Genomic DNA, 19,153 nt, shown 5'->3' with positions numbered 1-19,153 from the left:
AAAAAACAACAATAAAGAAACACTGTACCGCACACACAGGGACTTTGGAAAATATAAAAAATAAAAAATATTTATTGAAAAAGATCCGACGTTTCCAGCACTAACGGTATTAATGTATTCTACTGTACAGCGATGCGCACATAAGTAGCGCTTTATAAATAAAGATATACATACATATATATATAAAGAAACAGAGTACTGCACACACAGGGACTTTGGAAAAGATAAATAAATATTTATTGAAAAAGATCCGACGTTTCGAGCACTAACGGTGCTCTTCCTCATGGACATATCAAAAGACTGTGTGCAAACAACCCCCCTAAGTACCCCACTGACAAAAAGGCGCCAAAACATAGTGGGTGTGACCATAGCAACCCTCTATACACAATGTTTTGGAGCCTTTTTGTCAGTGGGGTACTTAAGGGGGTTGTTTGTACACAGTCTTTTGGTTTGTCCCTGAGGAAGAGCACCGTTAGTGCTCGAAACGTCGGATCTTTTTCAATAAATATTTATTTATCTTTTCCAAAGTCCCTGTGTGTGCAGTACTCTGTTTCTTTATATATATGTATGTATATCTTTATTTATAAAGCGCTACTTATGTGCGCATCGCTGTACAGTAGAATACATTAATACAAACAGGGGGTTATTAAGATAATAATAGATAAATACAAAGTATAACAATAAATACAGATAAATACAAGATAAATACATTTGCAAAGACACAAGAGGATGGAGGTCTCTGCCCCGTAGAGCTTACAGTCTATATGGGAGGGTAACTTACAGACACAAATAGGCAAATATAAGTGCTGTAGGTCACAGTGGGTGACACTACAATAAATATATATATATATATATATATATATATATATATATATATATATATAATACACACACACACACAAAATATTTTGTCTTTTGATTGAGTTTCTTTCGGTATTTCTGCCCCACTTTTCCTGTGTTAGGAGGGGTCTGATGACCTGTGTCTCCCTATGATTAGCTCTTTGTGGTTTTTGGCCGCTCCGGCCTTGCATACTGGTGGGACCTCGCCCCTTCAAACCAATGACAGAGAGAGCAGTCTGTTTAGATGGCTGAAGCATGCCAGGTAGATGGGAGCGGTGCCCTTGTGTCAACAAGCAACTTCTAATTATCACCAGCGTTGGCAGCCGGCGCGGAGTAGGAAACAGGTACCAGCTGGTCCTCCCTTCTCTGCCAGCTGCTCCGAGCCACCGGCCTCATCATGGAAAGAAGCAGTGGCTTATGCTTTGCCCAACGGCACAGTGGCCCCTCTGTTTAAAGGGACAGCGTCAGATGCATCAGAGTCCAATTCTTCAATTGCACTTTCTTTTCCGGCCCACAGACGGATGTGGTTCTGTAAAAATTGCTGCTGACCAATTCTAAATTTATTTGGGCTGGAAAGTCACCAACAAGCATTTTAGTTTATACGTCAACAGAAATCATACACAGAAAGTCATGCAAGCTATATCGACTGGGTTATTGATGGGAAGAGCAGCCGTCTCTGATCCTGAGTAATACTTATACTGTACTGTCTAAGGGAAACACTATGGCACCTCCTACCCATATGTATAAATACAAATATACAGAGAAGGAATGTTCTGGGCACACAATAAGCTGTACCCCCATACTGTACTGTCTAAGGGAAACACTATGGCACCCCCTACCCATATGTATAAATACAAATATACAGAGAAGGAATGTTCTGGGCACACAATAAGCTGTACCCCCATACTGTACTGTCTAAGGGAAACACTATGGCACCTCCTACCCATATGTATAAATACAAATATACAGAGAAGGAATGTTCTGGGCACACAATAAGCTGTACCCCCATACTGTACTGTCTAAGGGAAACACTATGGCACCTCCTACCCAAATGTATAAATACAAATATACAGAGAAGGAATGTTCTGGGCACACAATAAGCTGTACCCCCATACTGTACTGTCTAAGGGAAACACTATGGCACCTCCTACCCATATGTATAAATACAAATATACAGAGAAGGAATGTTCTGGGCACACAATAAGCTGTACCCCCATACTGTACTGTCTAAGGGAAACACTATGGCACCTCCTACCCATATGTATAAATACAAATATACAGAGAAGGAATATTCTGGGCACACAATAAGCTGTACCCCCATACTGTATTGTCTAAGGGAAACACTATGGCACCCCCTACCCATATGTATAAATACAAATATACAGAGAAGGAATGTTCTGGGCACACAATAAGCTGTACCCCCATACTGTACTGTCTAAGGGAAACACTATGGCACCCCCTACCCATATGTATAAATACAAATATACAGAGAAGGAATGTTCTGGGCACACAATAAGCTGTACCCCCATACTGTACTGTCTAAGGGAAACACTATGGCACCTCCTACCCATATGTATAAATACAAATATACAGAGAAGGAATGTTCTGGGCACACAATAAGCTGTACCCCCATACTGTACTGTCTAAGGGAAACACTATGGCACCTCCTACCCATATGTATAAATATACAGAGAAGGAATGTTCTGGGCACACAATAAAATATACACTACTAAATAATTGAGGCACTATGGCAGCTCCTTGCCATGTTTGGATGTTAGCTGCATCTATACAGTTTGGGAGCACCTCTTCACTGTGCAATTCCTTGGCAGCATGTAAATATTTTCCTAGGATGCTCCACATCTCAGGAGGTTTTGGTTTCATCTGAGCTCTTCCTGAGTGAAACACGAGATCCCAGGGCCCAGAATTGGCCTTTTTCAGCAAAAAGAGAGCCCGATACAGCCGAGCCCAGGAGAGCACAGCAGCTCATAAGGCTTTTACATCTCTGCTCAACACAAAACTGTCCTGGGATGGATTAGGTGCGAGGGCCCATAATGACGTGAGCTCCCAGGTCTTTAGATAGCAAGGGGCAGTAACGTAATTGAAATAAATAGACGTGAGGATCAAAGGGTGTGCTCTTAGCCTTGCACTCAGTGAGACAATGGCTGCTATCCCAGATAATGGCCCCTCATATGTCAAGGTGTTTGGTTTCTCCAAATGGCAAGGATGTAAGTAGGATACACGATAGACTGCACGCTTCAAAGCCTTGTCATAGCCTCATGGTCTGTGGGCAGATATGTTAGGGTTTCCCCTTCCTTGTCTGTTATCTGTCTCCCCTCAGCTCATTACCCCAACCCCCACTTTCCTTTATCCCCTGCACCGAGGCTTACGTCATGGGGTAACATCATAGAGGTGGAGCAAAAGTCTGTAAACTCAATGGATTGCGATATTCTGAATTACATCTGGCAAAATTAACATTTTTGGGTTTGTACAGGAATGGGACCTGTTAACCAGAATGCTCGGGACCTGGGGTTTTTTGGATAAGGGATCTTTCCGTAATTTGGATCTCCATAAGTTAAATCTGATAAAAAAACATTTAAATTTTGAATAAACCAAATAGGGCTGTTCTGCCCCAATAAGGGGTAATTATATCTTAGTTGGGATCAAGTACAGGTACTGTTTTATTATTACAGAGAAAAGGGAATCATTTAACCATGAAATAAACCCAATAGGGCTGTTCTGCCCCCAATAAGGGGTAATTATATCTTAGTTGGGATCAAGTACAGGTACTGTTTTATTATTACAGAGAAAAGGGAATCATTTAACCATGAAATAAACCCAATAGGGCTGTTCTGCCCCAATAAGGGGTAATTATATCTTAGTTGGGATCAAGTACAGGTACTGTTTTATTATTACAGAGAAAAGGGAATCATTTAACCATGAAATAAACCCAATAGGGCTGTTCTGCCCCAATAAGGGGTAATTATATCTTAGTTGGGATCAAGTACAGGTACTGTTTTATTATTACAGAGAAAAGGGAATCATTTAAACATGAAATAAACCCAATAGGGCTGTTCTGCCCCCAATAAGGGGTAATTCTATCTTAGTTGGGATCAAGTACAGGTACTGTTTTATTATTACAGAGAAAAGGGAAATCATTTTGAAAAATTAGATTTAGAATTATTTGCTTATAATGGAGTCTATAGAAGATGGCCTTTCCATAATTCGGAACTTTCTGGATAACGGGTTTTACGGATAAGGGATCCCATACCTGTATCCCATTTAATAGAGCAATGAAAGAAGCCTACCAAAGGGGAACTCTGCCTAATAGCTAGGCCGCAATCCGATTGAAGACCAGCTTTCCTTTTCAGGCCTTGGAACATTCTGGCATTTTGAAATGGATCAGAACACATTAAAGACATTAAGGAAAGCCTCAGACAGCATTGGGCATACCATTAGGGGGAGCCCCTTGCTAGAACTGACAGCTCCCCTTTTAGCTGGTGTGTTCCCTTTCCTGGGAGTAAGTCCTGTTGACCATAAATCACATTTTCACCCCCAACCCCCTTTTTTTTTTTTTTACTATTAATTTTTTTCAAATAGTTCCTACTTTAACATTTTGTTCTGGTTTTCCAAGGCTCTCGAACTTGCCCAGGAGGCGAAATCCAACCCCGAAACGAACGAGCGCTTCCAACAGATGGAGAGGGACGTGACGCGGTACCGGGAGGAAGTGGGGAAATCTCAGGCCGAGGTGGACCGGTTACTGGACATCCTAAAAGAGATGGAGAACGAGAAAAACGAGAAGGACACCAAGATTGCTGAGCTAGAGAGGTGAGGCTGCAGCACTGCTCCGGAACCAGATTTGGGTCAGACTTTTGGTGATGGGATTGGAGTTGTCCATCAAAAGCTGGAAAGCCTTATCCCCTAAAAACAAAAGGGTTATAAATACATTACAAACATTATGCAAGAGAACCAATAACCAATTGGTTCCAAATGAGAGTGCTGCTTACCAGCCATGTGTCAGCAATTTTATTATCTGGTCTTTTTAGCACCCTGATGTTGGGTGCAGCACCCATCGCCTTGCTATTATTTTGTGGTTAGGTTTTTAGTCTAGCAAGAAGAGAGCAATGTTTGATAGAGCAACAGTGTTTAGATCCCATTTTCAACTTTAATGAGTTTTATACCATGGTAGTCTAAAGCAGTGTTTTTCAACCTTTTTTGGGCAAAGGCACACTTGTTTCATGAAAAAAATCACGAGGCACACCACCATTAGAAAATGTTAAAAAATGTAACTCTGTGCCCAGCAGCAGTGCCCCCCTAGTACACTGGTGCCCAGCAGCAGTGCCCCCCTAGTACACTGGTGCCAAGAGCAGTGCCCCCTAGTACATTGGTGCCCAGCAGCAGTGCCCCCCTAGTACATTGGTGCCAAGAGCAGTGCCCCCCTAGTACATTGGTGCCCAGCAGCAGTGCCCCCCAGTACATTGGTGCCAAGAGCCAGCCCCCCTAGTACATTGGTGCCCAGCAGCAGTGCCCCCATAAGTCAGTGTGCCCCGTGGCCCCCCCTAATACATTGGTGCCCAGCAGCATTTTACTCTTTGGCGGCTTCAGCAGCATCTTCCCCTCACGCGCGCCGCCTCTGCACTTCTGCCTACACGCGACCGCACACAGGCCCTTTAATAACGTTGCGCCCCGTGCGTACTGACGTCACCCGTACACACGGGGCGCAACCAATGACAGGGCCCGGATTTTTTTTTTAAAGTAAAAATTGCGGCCCTGCCTACGGCACACCAGGCAACATCTCGCGGCACACTAGTGTGCCGCGGAACAGTGGTTGAAAAACGCTGGTCTAAAGGTCCCCATACACAGGCCGATTGTAGCTGCCGATATCGGTCCCTTAGACCAATTTGGCAGCTTATCGGCAAACCCATAGGTTGGGATATCGGGAGAAGATCCGCTCACTTGGCGACCTCGCTTAACCGTGTATGGCCACCTTAAGAAGCAACAACTTGCTCTTTGCTTAAGTTTTTATGCTTCTTTCTCCTTTGGCATATACATTGTGTCTCTGATTGCTAGGGTTAGTGAGCCCTCCCTACCCCCCAACAACCAGGAATTGGTTACAATGACAATTTGGAAATAAGAACAGGTATAGGATCTGTTATTTGGAGTATTTGGAACCTGGGGGCTTCTGTCTGTAATAGTTTAGGGCTAATAAATACATTTATAGTGTTAGGTTCCAGGTTTTGATAGCAGCATGTCTATGCCTTCTTGAACCCTAGCACCACTATTCTTTTCTAACGGATGTGCCCCTTGCCTCCTCCCTCCTCCTTCATGCTAACCTGTGCCAGTCTCCGGCACAGCTTGAAGTTGGGCAGATTTCTAAATGATGGCACACTCGAGAGTAGGACGCAGGGGCGGACCGAGCCGTCCAGGTTGCCTAGGGCTACCTCGCTCCTGCACCGCTACTTCGCACCCCCCCCTGTGTGTTCTGACGCGCATGCATAGTTCGAGCGGGGGGGGGGGGTTGCGGCGCGGTGTGTGATTCAAAGCGGCGCGACACAAAACTTAACTAGGGTTAGGCAGGAGAGGCTGCTGCCTGGCACCCCTAATCGTTGTGCCCTAGGCAGCTGCCTCTTCTGCCTACCCCTAGTTCTGGCCCTGGTAGGACGATGTAGTCATAGGCTGTGACACTGTCTACGTTGATCTTGCAGCCTATCAGAATCTTGTTTCACCACCAAGTTTAACTTCAAGGTGTGCCGGAGACTCACACAAGGGGTTAGCTGGTTGTCGGCCGAGGGGCACATCAGTTAGAAAAAAATAGTGGCGCTAGGGCACAGTGAGACATTCCTGTTAAATTTAGAACATGGCACTATCCCTTTAAGACTTAATTAAGACTTATTTATTTGTTTAAATAGGACACAATGAGAAATATCACTGCCTATTGAGATTATGACACTACAGTGGGGCAGTGGAGGGGTAATAGAAAGCTGGGGGCTAACCTGCCTAAAGGTGGCCATACATGTTAATATCCGCTTGCTTCTCCCAATATCCCCACCTACGGGTGGGCAATATCGGGCTATTTCTGGCTAAGTCGGTCGTTTGGCCCTGGGGCCAAACAATCGAATTACAACGATGGGTATAGGCACAGTCGGTTCGGGGACCGCATCAACAAGCCGATGCGGGCCCCAGTCCAACTGAATTTTTAAACCTGCCCGATCGATATCTGCCCGATTTCAGGCCAGATATTGGTCGGTCGGAGGCCCGTCGTTTGTGCCCATACATGGGCCAATAAGCTTTGTTTAAACAAAAACAACAAATGGGGGTATAGCTTGCCCTATGAGAGCGTGGTTAGAATGCCAAAGGTTAGAATGCCAGTGGTTGGAATGCCAGCAGCTAATTCTAATGAAAGTTTTGTTCTTTGCTGGTGAAATTTGGAACAAGTGCCTTTGGATTAAGAAGGCCCTTTTGTAGCTACATGGCTTCATGAGCTGGAATAGTTTATAAAACTATTAACGGATCATTTAGTGGAAAATGGGTCACCCGGGAGTAACTGGGCAGTGTCCCACAATGCATCACGCTGTAGCACTTCGCATAAAGCTCTAAAATATAAGCGTTTGTGCCAACATGCAGATTCCTGCGGTGGGCTTCAACTTTTTATAATCCACAGTGAAATTGAAAATGATAAAATAATCAAGACCCCCTCCTCCCAGTGGCCACAGGTGGTTGTAAGCCTTGGAACCGGCAGAGACCCTGGTGCCAAGAAATTGTCTAACCTTCCGTAGCGGCAGCAGCAGGGGCTGTTCTGGAAGTGAAAAGATGCTATAAATATGCCATATTCACTGCCAGCGGTGCCTCTGTCTGTAGCTTTCTGCATACCCCCAATAAGGGGTAATTATATCTTAGTTGGGATCAAGTACAGGTACTGTTTTATTATTACAGAGAAAAGGGAATCATTTAACCATTAAATAAACCCAATAGGGCTGTTCTGCCCCAATAAGGGGTAATTATATCTTAGTTGGGATCAAGTACAGGTACTGTTTTATTATTACAGAGAAAAGGGAATCATTTAACCATTAAATAAACCCAATAGGGCTGTTCTGCCCCAATAAGGGGTAATTATATCTTAGTTGGGATCAAGTACAGGTACTGTTTTATTATTACAGAGAAAAGGGAATCATTTAACCATTAAATAAACCCAATAGGGCTGTTCTGCCCCCAATAAGGGGTAATTATATCTTAGTTGGGATCAAGTACAGGTACTGTTTTATTATTACAGAGAAAAGGGAATCATTTAACCATTAAATAAACCCAATAGGGCTGTTCTGCCCCCAATAAGGGGTAATTATATCTTAGTTGGGATCAAGTACAGGTACTGTTTTATTATTACAGAGAAAAGGGAATCATTTAACCATTAAATAAACCCAATAGGGCTGTTCTGCCCCAATAAGGGGTAATTATATCTTAGTTGGGATCAAGTACAGGTACTGTTTTATTATTACAGAGAAAAGGGAATCATTTAACCATTAAATAAACCAATAGGGCTGTTCTGCCCCAATAAGGGGTAATTATATCTTAGTTGGGATCAAGTACAGGTACTGTTTTATTATTACAGAGAAAAGGGAATCATTTAACCATGAAATAAACCCAATAGGGCTGTTCTGCCCCCAATAAGGGGTAATTATATCTTAGTTGGGATCAAGTACAGGTACTGTTTATTATTACAGAGAAAAGGGAATCATTTAACCATTAAATAAACCCAATAGGGCTGTTCTGCCCCCAATAAGGGGTAATTATATCTTAGTTGGGATCAAGTACAGGTACTGTTTTATTATTACAGAGAAAAGGGAATCATTTAACCATTAAATAAACCCAATAGGGCTGTTCTGCCCCAATAAGGGGTAATTATATCTTAGTTGGGATCAAGTACAGGTACTGTTTTATTATTACAGAGAAAAGGGAATCATTTAACCATTAAATAAACCCAATAGGGCTGTTCTGCCCCAATAAGGGGTAATTATATCTTAGTTGGGATCAAGTACAGGTACTGTTTTATTATTACAGAGAAAAGGGAATCATTTAACCATTAAATAAACCCAATAGGGCTGTTCTGCCCCCAATAAGGGGTAATTATATCTTAGTTGGGATCAAGTACAGGTACTGTTTTATTATTACAGAGAAAAGGGAATCATTTAACCATGAAATAAACCCAATAGGGCTGTTCTGCCCCCAATAAGGGGTAATTATATCTTAGTTGGGATCAAGTACAGGTACTGTTTTATTATTACAGAGAAAAGGGAATCATTTAACCATTAAATAAACCCAATAGGGCTGTTCTGCCCCAATAAGGGGTAATTATATCTTAGTTGGGATCAAGTACAGGTACTGTTTTATTATTACAGAGAAAAGGGAATCATTTAACCATGAAATAAACCCAATAGGGCTGTTCTACCCCCAATAAGGGGTAATTATATCTTAGTTGGGATCAAGTACAGGTACTGTTTTATTATTACAGAGAAAAGGGAATCATTTAACCATGAAATAAACCCAATAGGGCTGTTCTGCCCCCAATAAGGGGTAATTATATCTTAGTTGGGATCAAGTACAGGTACTGTTTTATTATTACAGAGAAAAGGGAATCATTTAACCATGAAATAAACCCAATAGGGCTGTTCTGCCCCCAATAAGGGGTAATTATATCTTAGTTGGGATCAAGTACAGGTACTGTTTTATTATTACAGAGAAAAGGGAATCATTTAACCATGATTGTGGGAAGAACTGTCAGTTACTAACAGGGCATGGGTTAGTGTGTACCATAAGAGGGCGCTGTGTCCCACGGTAGAAGCCCAGGTTGTAGGCTACACAAAAGCCAAAGATGGGGCCTGTTACCCAGTGCAGGGGTCCTAAATAAAGGCTCATTACATCGGAGTGCCTGTGACGCTCAGGCTGGGACCTAGGGTGTAATGAAGCCTGTATGGCTGTAGTTAATTAGCCTGGGTGCTAGCAAAATGCCTGTATAATAATCACACTAACTGGGAAGAATTTTAAAGCATTGTGCCTAGAAAGCTAGAGGGCACTGTTTCCTTAGCTGAAATGACCGCTTTATCTTACAGAGATACCGACTCGTATCCAATGATGAGATAAATGATCGTTGAAGTTGGACACATTTTGTCTGACTTTCTGCATAGTTTCATGACCAAATTTAGGGGGCTGTTCCTGCTGAATTGTGCTTAGTACAGGGGAATCCTTATGGTGCCATAGTTTTATGGTATCTCTCTGTACAGGCTATGAGCAAACTTAGGGGGCTGTTCCTGCTGAATTGTGCTTAGTACAGGGGAATCCCTATGCTGCCATAGTTTTATGGGATCTCTCTGTACAGGCTATGAGCAAACTTAGGGGGCTGTTCCTGCTGAATTGTGCTTAGTACAGGGGAATCCCTATGTGCCATAGTTTTATGGGATCTCTCTGTACAGGCTATGAGCAAACTTAGGGGGCTGTTCCTGCTGAATTGTGCTTAGTACAGGGGAATCCCTATGTGCCATAGTTTTATGGGATCTCTCTGTACAGGCTATGAGCAAACTTAGGGGGCTGTTCCTGCTGAATTGTGCTTAGTACAGGGGAATCCCTATGCTGCCATAGTTTTATGGTACCTCTCTGTACAGGCTATGAGCAAACTTAGGGGGCTGTTCCTGCTGAATTGTGCTTAGTACAGGGGAATCCCTATGTGCCATAGTTTTATGGTATCTCTCTGTACAGGCTATGAGCAAACTTAGGGGGCTGTTCCAGCTGAATTGTGCTTAGTACAGGGGAATCCCTATGCTGCCATAGTTTTATGGTATCTCTCTGTACAGGCTATGAGCAAACTTAGGGGGCTGTTCCTGCTGAATTGTGCTTAGTACAGGGGAATCCCTATGCTGCCATAGTTTTATGGTATCTCTCTGTACAGGCTATGAGCAAAGTTAGGGGGCTGTTCCAGCTGAATTGTGCTTAGTACAGGGGATTCCCTATGCTGCTGTAGTTTTATGGGATCTCTCTTCCATCTTGAATTATTTTGCCTACACTTACTATAACTTGCTGATTGTAAGCTACAACCTGGGTCCCTCGGTATATAGTAGGAAGTATCCTGGTGGGCCTTGGTATCTATTCCTTGGTTCCTTTGTATCTATTCCTTCTGTTTCTCTTGAGCTTTCTGCTTGTAGCTACTCCATGGATACTTGAGAATCCTGTATTTTTGTGAGACCCAACTTACCTGTACCTGTTTGTGTGTCCGTTCTTCTGCATGTTCACTAACCTTTCTTTCTCTCTAACTCTCTCCTTCTTGCTTCTCTCCTTAATGGGAACCCTTCACTGCTCAGCCTCACATCCAGGTCAGTACTCTCTTCACCAAACTGGGGTTGTCTTGTTCATGGAGTGGGGTTGTTTTGCTTGTAGACAGTTTACAACTGATGCCCTTCTCCTGGATCTTTAGTGGGCACAGTCTAAACCAATATCATTACACATTGGCAATTGGTTGGAGGATCCGAATGCCTCCTTAGAAGAAACTTCTATATAAAGAATGAGCCTCTTTCATCTGGAAGAGCAGTCAAGCATGAGGAGATCTGAGGAGCACTCACTGGCTGGGAGCTACCCTGGGTTTGGGCAGCCTTATATAACGTTGTAGGCTCGTAGAGATGTTTACCAGCCAGTGACTTACCCTATATGACTGATTAGTTTGGCCGATTTGACCTTATACTTGACCACTGGTATATGGCTTAGGATTGGGTCAGGTAGCCAAACCAATTGATCTTTGGCTGATTTGGCCGTCCGAGGCTGATGAGACTTTGTCGAAAGCCAAGAGATAGTTGTTGGTCACGTTGCATCTACTGCACAAGGAGTTTCTGAACAGAGTGTCCTTCAACCTCCTGTCCTGCCCTCTGCAGCCAGGTATGAGACAAAGTGGGCAGCTTCTGGGGGGCAGAACTTGACACAGTTAGGTAGTTGACGTGGGGGGGGGCACTTTTTTCAAGAAGGTAATGGGGTCCCAAGCAATGTGGTCTTTCTAGATCAGGGGTGGGCAAACTTTTTGGTTCAGGGGCCACATTGACTTACCGATTGCCCGGGCTGGGCCTCTCAGCTCCCCTCAGCATTCCACCCAGCATTCTCCAGCTCCACTCCCCAGCATCCTGCAGCTCCCACCTCCAACATCCTCCAGCTCCACCCCCAGCTCCCTCCAGCTCCACCCCCAGCTCCCTCCAGCTCCACCCCCAGCTCCCTCCAGCTCCACCCCCAGCTCCCTCCAGCTCCACCCCAGCTCCACTCCCAGCTCCCTCCAGCTCCACCCCCAGCATCCTACAGCTTCACCCCCAGCATCCTCCAGCTCCATTCCCCAGCATCCTTCGCTGGATCCTCCATCTCCCCCCCCAGCTACGTGCGGCTCGCTCCATCCTCCGGCTGCTTCTGACCTGGCTCCCCACTGCATCCTTTTATACGGTTGCTCCCCGCATGTGCTTAAGTCACGCGCACACATGGGGCGCAACCAATAAGGGGCCATAATTCTTTTAAGGGGGCACGAGTCGGCAGGCCGGACGGAAAAGGCCAGCGAGCCGTAGTTTGCCCACCCCTGTTCTAGATCATCCCAGAAGCTTATTAAATCATGAATGGGCTAGCCTGACCAATCTGATCTCTATTCGTTCTTGTTATTGTCAGATCATTGGAACAGGAGGCAAATAGTTTAAACAGACTAATTTGCCCCAATTGGGGCTCAATCAGTGACCTTATCTAGGGGGGAGCAGTCTTTGGCTTTCCGTATAGCCCCATGGCTGTCTCTTAGCGCATTGAAGAAGCCATACTAGCTGGGAGCTATCTCTCGGCTAAGTGTTGGTTATTAGCGGTCTCACAGGGCTTACAGCTGTGACTGTCTTCCTCCCCCTGCGCTCCTACCCCATGTGGGGCACATGTACCAGACGTGCCAAGTCTCTGGAGATTAACACCCTGCTGCTGTGGGATCTGTGCGCGGCACGCTTGGCAGCTGCTCCCTAACTGGACATGGGGGTAGGCTTCTCATTAGAGCACTTTTTAACCCCACTTTGCCAATAAAAACAATTGCCTTCTCTCTTCTCCTTCCAGAAGGGATTGCCCTGGTGAATACCCCCCTGCCTGCACAAAGATGGCTTCCCCTTGTTTATACAGAGAGTTCATCGCTATATATTCTTAACTCATTTTTCCTATGATGTAATTGGGGAGGGCCTCCACTTGTTTAAGCCGCAGTAGGCCTTCCTCTTACTCCTCATCTTTCATGAACACGGACTTGATTCTGTCGGTTATATCCAACCTGTGCCCTCCTCCAGCTGTTACTGAACTTCAGCTGAGTACTTGGCATCCTTAAATTATACAGCAGGTTCTGTCACAGTGGCACAGATCCTATCTGATCCCCCCATTGTAAGCAGCAGTCCTGCCCTGCTTTATGGCTGAGATTCTAGCTATCTGTATAACAGAGCATTCTGTCACAGTGGCACAGATCCTATCTGATCCCCCCATTGTAAGCAGCAGTCCTGCCCTGCTTTATGGCTGAGATTCTAGCTATCTGTATAACAGAGCATTCTGTCACAGTGGCACAGATCCTATCTGATCCCTCCCATTGTAAGCAGCAGTCCTGCCCTGCTTTATGGCTGAGATTCTAGCTATCTGTATAACAGAGCATTCTGTCACAGTGGCACAGATCCTATCTGATCCCCCCCATTGTAAGCAGCAGTCCTGCCCTGCTTTATGGCTGAGATTCTAGCTATCTGTATAACAGAGCATTCTGTCACAGTGGCACAGATCCTATCTGATCCCCATTGTAAGCAGCAGTCCTGCCCTGCTTTATGGCTGAGATTCTAGCTATCTGTATAACAGAGCATTCTGTCACAGTGGCACAGATCCTATCTGACCCCCCCATTGTAAGCAGCAGTCCTGCCCTGCTTTATGGCTGAGATTCTAGCTATCTGTATAACAGAGCATTCTGTCACAGTGGCACAGATCCTATCTGATCCCTCCCATTGTAAGCAGCAGTCCTGCCCTGCTTTATGGCTGAGATTCTAGCTATCTGTATAACAGAGCATTCTGTCACAGTGGCACAGATCCTATATGATCCCCCCCATTGTAAGCAGCAGTCCTGCCCTGCTTTATGGCTGAGATTCTAGCTATCTGTATAACAGAGCATTCTGTCACAGTGGCACAGATCCTATCTGATCCCCCCATTGTAAGCAGCAGTCCTGCCCTGCTTTATGGCTGAGATTCTGTCACAGTGGCAGTGATTATGGCTGTGTAAGTGATATATGTCTTGCCATGCCATTTTAGAAGAATTTCATTTATGATGATAGTAGGCCTATATGCCATTTAACCCACAGAGCTTATTCCAGTGGACGTCCCATCTTGCAAGGGCTCAGGAACCCAGGGAATTAGCTGAAACTGTATAAATGTACAAGCTGATACGTTAGGAGACCTCGCAAGGATTATACAGAGACATTATCTGCTTTCAGGGATTTAAAAGTGGACACAGCGAGAGGTACCAAAATAACATTGCCATTGTATCCAGGCTTTCATTGCTAATCCCAGAATTCCAGGAACTAAGGCTTTTATCCAGAGTTTTTTCTGGTGTCTCCAGTGTCACGTTTTGGTGAGTGACCGTCGAGTAATCCTCGATACAACTCACTGTTTCAAGAAGGTAGATCTAATTGGGGCCACTAATAACCTGCGGCATTGGAATCCCATTGGCTTTTATATATGGAGTATCTGTAGTAGTAGGACATTGCCATATACACCTTTACTTTAGGCACAGGCTCCTTTCTGTTCACTGGATGTCCCCACTGAGTGTCAAAATCACTTTTAGTGTTTACAGGCAATATGCAAACATAAGATACTGTTCCTGCTGAATTGTGCTTAGTACAGGGGAATCCCTATGTGCCATAGTTTTATGGTATCTCTCTGTACAGGCTATGAGCAAACTTAGGGGGCTGTTCCTGCTGAATTGTGCTTAGTACAGGGGAATCCCTATGTGCCATAGTTTTATGGTATCTCTCTGTACAGGCTATGTGCAAACTTAGGGGGCTGTTCCTGCTGAATTGTGCTTAGTACAGGGGAATCCCTATGCTGCCATAGTTTTATGGTATCTCTCTGTACAGGCTATGAGCAAACTTAGGGGGCTGTTCCTGCTGAATTGTGCTTAGTACAGGGGAATCCCTATGTGCCATAGTTTTATGGTATCTCTCTGTACAGGCTATGTGCAAACTTAGGGGGCTGTTCCTGCTGAATTGTGCTTAGTACAGGGGAATCCCTATGTGCCATAGTTTTATGGTATCTCTCTGTACAGGCTATGTGCAAACTTAGGGGGCTGTTCCTGCTGAATTGTGCTTAGTACAGGGGAATCCCTATGTGCCATAGTTTTATGGTATCTCTCTCTACAGGCTATGAGCAAACTTAGGGGGCTGTTCCTGCTGAATTGTGCTTAGTACAGGGGAATCCCTATGTGCCATAGTTTTATGGTATCTCTCTGTACAGGCTATGAGCAGACACTCTTCTTGTTATTAGCACCCATATATTCCTGGGGGCATCTAATATTACACCTTGGTTCCCCTTGAGCCCTGACATGATGTCTTCCTTGCCCACAACTGCCCGGATATGTGTCCGGCTTCTCCTCATCAAAGGAACGTTCCGCGCTGCCGGCTCCTGAGTGCGGCTCCTCTTCCCCACTTGGGCCGGTTATATGCAGGGCATTGGCAAGTCCTGGAATGGCTTGAAAGGGCCTGTTATCTGCACGGTTTTCCTTGGCTACGTTTTATGTTTTTTGGTTTTGCACCAAACCTCATAGAGTGATAAAACTTTCAGAGGGAGAGCAGCCTGCCAGGCAGGTCAGCAAACTCACTCGCAGGCTTCTTTCCCATACCTTTTCCCTTCGCTGAACTGAAACTCCACATAACAGATTAATATGAGAAATTACTTGGCCAACCTGCTATAGTTCCATGGTTATGCCAAAGGCCAAACCGTACCCTAACTGGCCTTCAGGCTGGGCCCCCTTAGCCCATAACAAGGTTACTGATATATAGAAACATTGGGGTAACAGTCACCCTGCTATAGTTCCAGGGGTACCCAGGGCACAAATAAGCACTCACCCCAAATCTCCCCCTAACTGGCCTTCAGGCTGGGCCCCCTTAGCCCATAACAAGGTTACAGTTATATAGAAACATTGGGGTAACAGTCACCCCGCTATAGTTCCAGGGGTACCCAGGGCACAAATAAGCACTCACCCCAAATCCCCCCCCTAACTGGCCTTCAGGCTGGGCCCCCTTAGCCCATAACAAGGTTACAGATATATAGAAACATTGGGGTAATAGTCACCCTGCTATAGTTCCAGGGGTACCCAGGGCACAAATAAGCACTCACCCCAAATCCCCCCCCTAACTGGCCTTCAGGCTGGGCCCCCTTAGCCCATAACAAGGTTACAGATATATAGAAACATTGGGGGTAACAGTCACCCTGCTATAGTTCCAGGGGTACCCAGGGCACAAATAAGCACTCACCCCAAATCCCCCCCCTAACTGGCCTTCAGGCTGGGCCCCCTTAGCCCATAACAAGGTTACAGTTATATAGAAAAATTGGGGTAACAGTCACCCTGCTATAGTTCCAGGGGTACCCAGGGCACAAATAAGCACTCACCCCAAATCCCCCCCTAACTGGCCTTCAGGCTGGGCCCCCTTAGCCCATAACAAGGTTACAGATATATAGAAACATTGGGGTAACAGTCACCCTGCTATAGTTCCAGGGGTACCCAGGGCACAAATAAGCACTCACCCCAAATCCCCCCCTAACTGGCCTTCAGGCTGGGCCCCCTTAGCCCATAACAAGGTTACAGATATATAGAAACATTGGGGTAACAGTCACCCCGCTATAGTTCCAGGGGTACCCAGGGCACAAATAAGCACTCACCCCAAATCCCCCCCTAACTGGCCTTCAGGCTGGGCCCCCTTAGCCCATAACAAGGTTACAGATATATAGAAACATTGGGGTAACAGTCACCCCGCTATAGTAAGGGGTAAGTAATAAAAAGTAACAATAAAGCTGTAGCCTCACGGAGCAATAGTTTCTTGCTGTCGGGGTCAGTGACCCCCATTTTAAAGCTGGAAAGAGGCAGAAGAAGAAGGTAAATAAATCAAAATTTATAAAAGATAAAAAATTAAGACTAATTGAAAAGTTGCTTAGAATAGGCCATTCTATAACAAATTAAAAGTTAACTTAAAGGTGACCCACCCCTTTATAGTGCAAATTCAGCAATGACGCCCATTAGAGGGACAGTAGCTTGTGCTGAGTCCATGTTACCTGCAAAAGGCACAATTTGCTTTATACAGCCATGCCTGGGCAGCCGTTACTGGATGGGCTTTTGTCTGTCTGAATGGGCCTGGATCTTTCTGAATGTCTGTCGGATTGGACCCATCAGCAAACCCTTTGTCTGGCTTTCTGTGTAGTTAGAATTGGTTCCCCTGACACAAACAGGATCCCAGGCCAGCAATATAGCTTGTGTGACCTGCCTGGGATATGTGCCATTTGTACCCTCCGCAGTGCCCTTCTTGCCACAAGGCTTAGTATATGAAGTGGTGGGGGGCGGGGCTGCTTTGTATGTATTAATTAATGAATCTCTTACTAAGAAAGGCTCCCATCTGAATAACTGCCATAAAGCAGGGCAGGACTGCTGCTTACAAGATCAGATAGGATCTGTGCCACTGTGACAGAATGCTCTGTTATACAGATAGCTAGAATCTCAGCCATAAAGCAGGGCAGGACTGCTGCTTACAATGGGGGGATCAGATAGGATCTGTGCCACTGTGACAGAATGCTCTGTTATACAGATAGCTAGAATCTCAGCCATAAAGCAGGGCAGGACTGCTGCTTACAATGGGGGGGGGATCAGATAGGATCTGTGCCACTGTGACAGAATGCTCTGTTATACAGATAGCTAGAATCTCAGCCATAAAGCAGGGCAGGACTGCTGCTTACAATGGGGGGATCAGATAGGATCTGTGCCACTGTGACAGAATGCTCTGTTATACAGATAGCTAGAATCTCAGCCATAAAGCAGGGCAGGACTGCTGCTTACAATGGGGGGATCAGATAGGATCTGTGCCACTGTGACAGAATGCTCTGTTATACAGATAGCTAGAATCTCAGCCATAAAGCAGGGCAGGACTGCTGCTTACAATGGGGGGGGGGGGGGGATCAGATTGGATCTGTGCCACTGTGACAGAATGCTCTGTTATACAGATAGCTAGAATCTCAGCCATAAAGCAGGGCAGGACTGCTGCTACAATGGTGATCAGATAGGATCTGTGCCACTGTGACAGAATGCTCTGTTATACAGATAGCTAGAATCTCAGCCATAAAGCAGGGCAGGACTGCTGCTTACAATGGGGGGATCAGATAGGATCTGTGCCACTGTGACAGAATGCTCTGTTATACAGATAGCTAGAATCTCAGCCATAAAGCAGGGCAGGACTGCTGCTTACAATGGGGGGGGGATCAGATAGGATCTGTGCCACTGTGACAGAATGCTCTGTTATACAGATAGCTAGAATCTCAGCCATAAAGCAGGGCAGGGCTGCTGCTTACAATGGGGGGATCAGATAGGATCTGTGCCACTGTGACAGAATGCTCTGTTATACAGATAGCTAGAATCTCAGCCATAAAGCAGGGCAGGACTGCTGCTTACAATGGGGGGATCAGATAGGATCTGTCCCACTGTGACAGAATGCTCTGTTATACAGATAGCTAGAATCTCAGCCATAAAGCAGGGCAGGACTGCTGCTTACAATGGGGGGATCAGATAGGATCTGTGCCACTGTGACAGAATGCTCTGTTATACAGATAGCTAGAATCTCAGCCATAAAGCAGGGCAGGACTGCTGCTTACAATGAGTTATACTTGGATAGTCCATTAAGGAACATGAATAGTTGGTTTGTTGGATTAGCGTTAGAGTTCCCTAACCAGACTCGACTTCGGGTGGCAGGGTTGTGGATTAATGGGCCTCCCAGGTTATCAAGGCAATAAAGCTGATTCACTGGCACATACTTAGACATTACACAAATCACAATGGGTTCAGCTTGTCACAGGCCAGACAGTGGGCGTCTGCCATGCCCATATAGTTTATAGCCGAAGATGTGGCCTTTATATTCCCTGACCACTTGTTTCTCTCATCTCCTCCCCCCTAGACCACTGCTCTTCTTATGGACAGAATAATATACACTCCTCATTCTCCAGAGTTGGGACCCATTGGCGTGCCTTTGTGTGCCATGAAATATAGTCTTATAGTCTGCTGTCC

The 19,153-nt window shown here is 45.3% G+C and overlaps 1 protein-coding gene across 16 annotated transcripts in view; it reads left to right on the top strand.

Moving 5' to 3' along the window:
* erc1 (ELKS/RAB6-interacting/CAST family member 1) overlaps positions 1–19,153 on the top strand; it is a 169,699-nt gene that overhangs the window by 71,592 nt on the left and 78,954 nt on the right. For 12 of the 16 annotated variants that reach the window (XR_004221847.1, XM_031897623.1, XM_031897621.1 and 9 more), the window contains 2 exon segments: positions 4,472–4,665; positions 11,184–11,195. Coding sequence is in view for 15 of the 16 variants with exons in the window: in XM_031897623.1 (XP_031753483.1) it covers positions 4,472–4,665; positions 11,184–11,195 (206 nt within the window). In the remaining variant the exon portion in view is untranslated. 16 annotated transcript variants of the gene reach the window in all.

The sequence above is a fragment of the Xenopus tropicalis genome, chromosome 3 (genome assembly GCF_000004195.4).
Source record: "Xenopus tropicalis strain Nigerian chromosome 3, UCB_Xtro_10.0, whole genome shotgun sequence".
NCBI lineage: Eukaryota > Metazoa > Chordata > Amphibia > Anura > Pipidae > Xenopus > Xenopus tropicalis.
This window is presented reverse-complemented; position numbering and strand designations above follow the sequence as displayed.